Here is a 7,660-nt window from a genome sequence, read left to right on the forward strand (position 1 = left end):
TGGATCATAAATCAGAGCAGCCTTACATTAAGTCTCTCAACAGCTTGATTTATTATGAAAATAAACTATATATAAACATGTTTAAATATAATATAAACTTGAAGTGGCCATATGTAACTTTCAGTTTGTCAATTCTTTGGACAAAAGCGGTGGGTTTTGGGGAGGTCATAAATTTTGGATGAATACTTTGCTCAGACAGAAAATCATTAATTTACAGTAAGATTAAGTTACAGATGCATTTTGGCATTTCAAGTGGTAGAAACTACTACCGACTCTGGATGTATTGTGAGCTAAACCGGGTATCACTGTCACTGTGTCACCAGCTAAAGCAATAAGAAGTTATGGCAACAAGCTTAATAAGTTGGATTAGTCTAGAGCATTTCATGTAACTCATGGGAAAAATGGCAAAATGAATGTTTTGACAATAGTCAGTGAGTTTACATGTGATTTTTATATTCAGGTAAAGACAATACCCTGGTTTCTCAAACGCTACTCTATGTCAACGCCGGCTAACATCAGCGTTCTCATTGTCAACAGACCTATAGAGCTCCTTAGTGACCGGGGTGTTTGTGCATGTACACACCTTAACCGGGGTAAGGTCTGGGTCTGCGCATGCCCCCTAGGTTAGGACTGCCCTTCCCAACTCCACCGCCATTGTTTTTAACTCAGAAATGGAAGAGAACATTTGGAAGCAACGTTGCCAAAAACAACAGAGCTTTAATCCTTCTAAACCCACTGAGAACTTGGATGTGACAAGTGGTATCAAGAAGAACCACTTCTCACCTGGTGCAGGCGTGCCCATGTATAGAGGTTTATTCCTTGACTCAGCGGTTGCAAGTTTGACTCCGCCCTGCAGCCCTTTGCTGAAAGGCATTCCTCCTCCTTCATATCTTCAGCTGTCCTATGCAAATAAAATACGCCCCCCTCCCCAAAAAAGACCCATTTACCACACAACAAATTTGTTCATGATCTTCTTCGATTTCCAAGTTGTTGTGATTTTAGACAAAGGTCAACTGGAAGAAGGACTAATTTGGATCAGTTTCACAGGAGAGCGCCACCTGCTGCACCAGCGTGAGTCACTGTCATTCTTCCCATTCGTCCCCGCTCGTGTCTGCAGGGAGAACTGGATGGTGGAGATGGTTCACGCCATCGTTGGTGTGTTTACACGGCCGTGCATGTAAAACGCACCAACGATGGCGTGAACCATCTCGGCGTTAGAAACTGACTCTGGCGCTGTGCTGCTCCTTGCAGGAGATCGACGACTTTGTTCAGGCGTTCCTGTCTGTGGTCAAGCGGCTGCCCTCGTGTATCTCCACCCTGACGTCTCTGTCCCGGCTGCCGCTGCCCTCCACCTTCAGCGAGCTCAAACACTTCTGCTCCACCAACGAGGCCACGTTCCAGACGCTCAGGAGGTGAGGCTCTACTTGTTTGTTGCAAATTACACAAAATTGCAGGATGTTAAGTCTAAGCGTAGCCAGTTTCCAACCCTAAAAACTAGTAGAGCTCGACCAATAAAGGATTTTAAAGGCCGATACCAATATTGTATTTAAATATCTGATATTCTGATATATTGGCCAATTTATTTATTCATCTGTTTATTTTTTATTGGACGTTATAAATGCCGAAAACAATAGTTGGGAAATGCCTGATATCAGCCGACACAGCTCAAATAACTAGTACACCACCAGTGAAGGGTATACAGTCAAAACCAGAATTGCACTTTTCTTTCCCCCGCTACACCATCTTTAAACTGACCTGTATTGTTTTGCTCTGCAGGGAGCTGGGGCTGGATGACCTGCTCTGGCACTGTGAGAGTGTGGTGGAGAAGCTGCGTTACCCTGAGATGGAGCCGTGCTACCAGGCGATGGCTGGCACCACCCTCTTCAACCACACCGCCTTGGACATGCACCAGAACCACAGCAGGTATAGCAGCCCCCCCCGAGCGCTTCTCTCAAATCTTAATCCTCTGTGATAACACTTCCCACACATACGGTAAAATATTGCAATGGTCCTGTGTTGCACAACAGCTGAAGCACAGTCCTAAAATTAGAAACCTATTCAATTACTGTTACAGAGGAGTAAAGAATCAAGAAAATATTTACAAAAAAATTTCAAACTACTCAATTAAATTTTTGCTGCTCTATAGCGTACCTCTTACCTAATAATAATAATAATAATAATACATTTTTTTATTCATTTAAAAATGAAACTCTGGACATCTTTAGTTTGTATTAAGACCTTTTCAGGGTGCCTTCTTTTTAGTGTTTTAGCAAACACTCGCGCACACTACTTGTAAAGATAAATTTAACCACAACGTTTCGGCACCAGACCTTCATTAGGCAAATGGTATGAAACACTAAGATGCCAACTTTTAGTAGGAAGTGGTCGTAAGTCGCCACCAATCACATTCTGTTCATGAATTTAGGCATACATACATGATTGGTTACTAAACATGGAACTGTAAAGAAGTGCGTGTGTGTGTGTTCATCAGGGCATGTAAATAATACATGCAGCATTAATGCATACATAAATGAACACAATCAACAGGACAACTTTATTTATATACAGTAACCATATATCTTGTGCTTTCTCTACGTTTCCTATGACCAACTCGTTCTTCTCCCACGCACCTGTCTCATGAAATAGACATGCGCTGTTCCAAGGTGTTTTAGCAACCACGAACTAGTAGAGTATGTTGTTATAAATATGAATCGATGCCAGATATATTTTAAAGAGATTTTTCGTACTTCACAGGATAACTGCAGCAGTGGAGAAAGTGGAGCTGCTGTGGCAGCAGGCCTTTTCTAAGGCCCGCCTCCAGCTGCAGGTGTTCCAGCTGCGAGAGGACGCACTGCAGGTGGGTCAGTGGACAAGGGTTTGGCGGTTTGTAGGGCAGTACGATGTGAGGAAAATATGCGATAACATTGAATATCACAATAACAATCAAAAACCGGATGTAACCAGTTCTACCTTTTTTATGAAGCTTTTAGTATACTCCTAAAATAATAATAAAAAACATTTTATTAAACAAACTGAACATTTAAGGTCTATATAAAAGAGACTTCAGAGACAGTATTAGGGAGCACTAAGGTCTATATAAAAGAGACTTCAGATACAGTATTAGGACCACTAAGGTCATATAAAAGAGACGTCAGATACAGTATTAAGGGACCACTAAGGTCTATGTAAAGAGACTTCAGATACAGTATAGGGACCACTAAGGTCTATAAAAGAGACTTCAGATACAGTATTAAGGACCACTAAGGTCTATATAAAAGAGACTTCAGATACAGTATTAGGGACCCCAAGGTCATATAAAAGAGACTTCAGTACAGTATTAGGGACCACTAAGGTCTATATAAAAGAGACTTCAGATACAGTTAGGGACCACTAAGGTCTATATAAAGAGACTTCAGATACAGTATTAGGGACCACTAAGGTCTATATAAAAGAGACTTCAGATCACAGTATTAGGGACCACTAAGGTCTATATAAAAGAGACTTCAGATACAGTATTAGGGAAGGTTTATAGAAAACATTCAAAGAGCACCATGTCATGGGACCTTTTTAAGAAGATAGTGATATCTTACCCGCATGATAAAATGTCTGTTAAGGCAAATAGCTGTGGTTAAAATGTCTTGCTACCTCTATGAACTGAATGGGTTTTCTTCTGCTTACAGATCACAGAGCAGATCAAAACTCTTCTTGAAGAGAAACTCCAGCCTTACAAAATGGAGATTGCCAAGGATGCTGCAAAGGCCGTGATGTTGGTGTCTGAATTTAAGGCCTCCATTCACACTCATGCCATGGTACTTATTTAGTTAATCATCAGTGTGTTCTGTTAAGTGGCTTTGTGTAACATGTAGCCTGTTTTATCAGTCACTCATCCATGCTTCCTGTCAGCATTAGTAATCACTAGCACACGGCCTGTTGAAAGATGTGCCTGTTTGGAACAGACCAGTTGCTTGGCCTGTGGTATTACTGCTTGTGGGATTCTCCAAAACCGAATTGTATCCTAAAATGACTTACAGAAGGATCCCAAACCACTTCTCATGCAACTCCACTGTATAGCCTGCTACTAACTTCCTGACTTACCTTCAGATTCCGATTCAGAATGAAATCACAAATATCACAATGAAAATGTGGAGTAATCAGACATTTGCCTCATTGCCTCATGGCAGTGCGCTACCCAGCGTGTGTGTGCGTGTGTGTGCGTGTGTGCGTGTGTGTGTGCCCGTCCGTGCGCCCGTCCGTGACGGTGATGTATGGATTTGGTTTGCGGGGGTATTTTAGCGACGGTAATGTTATTAGTGTTCTAAGTTAGCAGTAGACTTAATTAACCCGACCCAGGGTGAGTCTGAACTGCTGTCTGCCCGGTTCAGCTCTGAGAGTTTCTCACATTGCACCGCGCTGTGAAGGAATAATCTCTGAGACTATGTTATGTTCTAACTCTGTGAATGTAGGCTACAGCTCACAGCAAATCATTACGATACAGTGTCTGGCTTTCTGATATTTAATGTTGGAAAATAAGTTTTTATTGAATATCCTCTTAGCAAAATAATAGACACCAACATTTATTCCACACACCAGTCGTGATGTTCCTTTCAGTTCGTACTTCCAGGAAAGTGAAGAAAAGCTAGTTTGGTATATCCAATCATGTAACGTTGGAAGCAGGAATCGAGTCGGAGGTGATAACACACAAGCATGCATACGTCTCTTTATTAGATTGACATTAGTGGTTCCAATTACGCTGACATATAAGATAATCTCATCTTTTAGGAAGAGCTGTTCACTTCACTTCTATCTTCAAATAACTGGAACCCTCCCCACCTGTCACCTACCAGGCTCTCATTCGCTGTGCTGAAGATGTGATCCACACGGTATCAGAGATCCGGTTGCTTGATGGTCAGACCAGGGAGCGCTGGGTCTTGGATCTGGAGAGGCTGAAGGAGAAACTCCACTCTGCTGTGCACTTCATTCTCCAAACCCTCAGGGCAGTTTCCAGCTACCATCATTACTACAGCAAGGCAAGTTCTCAGCATTTGAGGACATTTGAAAGTGGTCACGCTCAGTGCTCGTTTCCATGGTGTTGTGCTGTAGTCTAGAGCAAGGGGGTCAAACTCACCTTCCCTAAGGGCCACTCTAGAAAATGAATCACATCAAGGGCCAGTCAGTTTATTTCTTTTATGTCATGGGAAAAGTACATTATATTTGACTGAATTATTGCATGTCTCATATAGTCTCACTAAGTTAGGTCAACAAATGTCTAAGGAAAATGCCAAACATTTGGAAAAAGCTTTAAAAAAATAAAGTGACAAAGTAGGGGGACCAAAATGTATTGTGGACCTAAAGGTATATAGGGGCCGGATAATAATTAGCAGGGGCCGGACTTGGCCTGCGGGCGTCGACACATGTGGTCTAGAGGGATCTCCCATGAACTGCAGAGTTTGGCACTGTAAAGCCCAGTTTGAATTTATTTTTCTGATTCACAGGCTTTACATTCTAAAACTTTAACAGGGTGCCCTTCTTCAGCCTGTGAAACGAGCTGAAGAAATGTCTGCGTGGCAATAAAGTATTACAGTGCTGTCCGATGTACTCTTTATTTTTTTTATATATACTGTATTATCCGCATTAAAGATCTAGGCCCCAGTCTTTCAAGTTCCAATGTGAGTTTAGCATGTTAACAAACTTAAATAACTTCTATTACGCACCATATTCTCCAACATGAGGATTTGCAACTTTTATCTCCGAAATTGACTGAAGAAAATGCTTAAAAAATAAATTGACAGTGGTGTCTTTGAGTTAAACGTGCACCACCTCACCTATTACCCTCAACCTCCCTGTAATTGAAATCGTGAACATGTTTCCTGTTCCTCTTCCAGGCCAGCAGCTGGTACGGGCTGGTCCTCTGTGAGAACTTCCTCCAGGAACTTTTGTCAGGTGTTAGCGGAGACAACGTTTCCAAACAGAGCAGGAACTGGGGGAAAATCCCTGCGTGGAGGTATAAAATGTCCGCTTTTCTGAAGAAGAATCCCCCTCCAGATATGGAGGAGCTGGTTCATCTGGCTCATCTGTCTCAGGCCATCCTAGATGGCGATGTCCAGGAGGCGGGCAAGCAAATGTCTCAGCGGTGAGAGAGCATTGATTTCCATGTCACGAGGTTATAAAGGGAAAACTATGGCTGTGTTAGTCCTCTTACAGAAGTTTCTTTTATAGAAACTATTAGTACATTTGGCATTGTACAGTACTGTTACATGGCCAGTTATTCAGTTATCTTTTATTCATCAGGTGCATGACTTTGAGGAAACTTCTAATTTCTTCGGGACCCGTGGCTGTCGGTCCCCTCCAGCTGGCCTTACAGTGGCAGTATGAGTTGTTGCGGAGCAGCCACGCCAATTCCTCTGCTGACAGCGCTGCAAACGGAACAGTTCAGGATGTTCAAGACCTCACTAAATGTGAAGGTGCTAAGGAAGCAGCCCATCTTCTCGGAAAGTCTCCATCCACTGCGGTTACATGGATGGTGTCATCTGAAGGCAAACCCCCCTCCCTCAGCTCATTTGACTCAGGCTTCGATGGAGCTGGGGGCAGCCAGCTGGAGACCTGCGGCGGGAGGGAAGGACTAGAAGGTCCTCTGTTCAGATTGGCTGGGACCAGGGACTCTGTAAGGCCTGCCACGACCCAGCATCTAATGGACAATATTTCAGATTGTGAAGATCACAGAGAGGAGTTTGGCTCTGTGGGAAACTCCTCCATGGCCTGCATCCAGCTCATCCCTAAAGTAACCGTGGATTCTCTAAACTTAGAGATCAAAGTGAAGCGTTCAGCTGCGCGACCCAATAATCCTTGGCTAAGCTTGCCGGTAGACGATCTGGAAAACTCGTACACAGTTACCATCACGCAGAACCAAACGCCGCAAAAAAAAGACTCTCAATCCCACGATGCCTCTGGCCCCAACCAGTCCAACAGGTCTCCAGATCCGCCAACACAGACTGACGTGTTGAGCAGTACCCAGCCCAGAGGGCCACAGAGCAGGAGACGGACACTGCATAAACAAAGCACTCTGGAGGATCCTCAACTAAGTCCCATTTGCAACATCCTCTCCAGCACTATTACTGACAAAAGGGACAAGTCCATCTGCACCACAGAGGGGAGTCCCACTCTTCTCTGGGATTCTTATGACCTCCATGACCAGAATCCGGATGCTGTCGATGGGTAATGCATCTGTTTCAGAAAACGCATTCAGTTTGGCCTAACCTTTTTTAACACAAATCCATGTCCTTTGACCCCAAATATTTTTTTTTATTAATCATTTTTAGTTTTTTGACCAAAACTAAAGTAAACTCAATAAATTTGAGGTGGGGGGGGGGGACAAGACATTTGGGGATGTCATCTTGGGCGTCAATTTTCTGACATCTGAAAATGATAGACTCCACTTTTATAAGGAACAGGGCTTACGGTATGTTGGACAAACGTAACTCTATATTGGATGAGTTTGTTTGGAGTTGTTGGACTGTAAGCGTGCCCATATCCAATGTTAAAACGGTATATTTTCTATTAATGTAGGGCAACATGCACCCCCCTTTTGACATTTGCTAAATCTGAAGCTCGACAGACCTGCTGTAGTTAGTAGACCTTTTGCATAGCAGATTTTTTTTTTTTT

The 7,660-nt window shown here is 43.1% G+C and overlaps 1 protein-coding gene across 3 annotated transcripts in view; it reads left to right on the forward strand.

Annotated features, from left to right (window-relative positions):
- The window catches only part of LOC116706724 (uncharacterized), a 42,428-nt gene that overhangs the window by 6,563 nt on the left and 28,205 nt on the right, over window positions 1-7,660 (forward strand). For 2 of the 3 annotated variants that reach the window (XR_004336305.1, XM_032543680.1), the window contains exons 7-13: window positions 1,252-1,412; window positions 1,777-1,923; window positions 2,755-2,857; window positions 3,681-3,809; window positions 4,845-5,027; window positions 5,883-6,130; window positions 6,289-7,212. Coding sequence is in view for 2 of the 3 variants with exons in the window: in XM_032543680.1 (XP_032399571.1) it covers window positions 1,252-1,412; window positions 1,777-1,923; window positions 2,755-2,857; window positions 3,681-3,809; window positions 4,845-5,027; window positions 5,883-6,130; window positions 6,289-7,212 (1,895 nt within the window). In the remaining variant the exon portion in view is untranslated. Of the gene's footprint in view, window positions 1-1,251; window positions 1,413-1,776; window positions 1,924-2,754; window positions 2,858-3,680; window positions 3,810-4,844; window positions 5,028-5,882; window positions 6,161-6,288; window positions 7,213-7,660 lie in introns of those variants that run through there. The other variant, XM_032543681.1, reaches the window with a different exon arrangement.

Source organism: Etheostoma spectabile, chromosome 18, assembly GCF_008692095.1.
Source record: "Etheostoma spectabile isolate EspeVRDwgs_2016 chromosome 18, UIUC_Espe_1.0, whole genome shotgun sequence".
Classification (NCBI taxonomy): domain Eukaryota; kingdom Metazoa; phylum Chordata; class Actinopteri; order Perciformes; family Percidae; genus Etheostoma; species Etheostoma spectabile.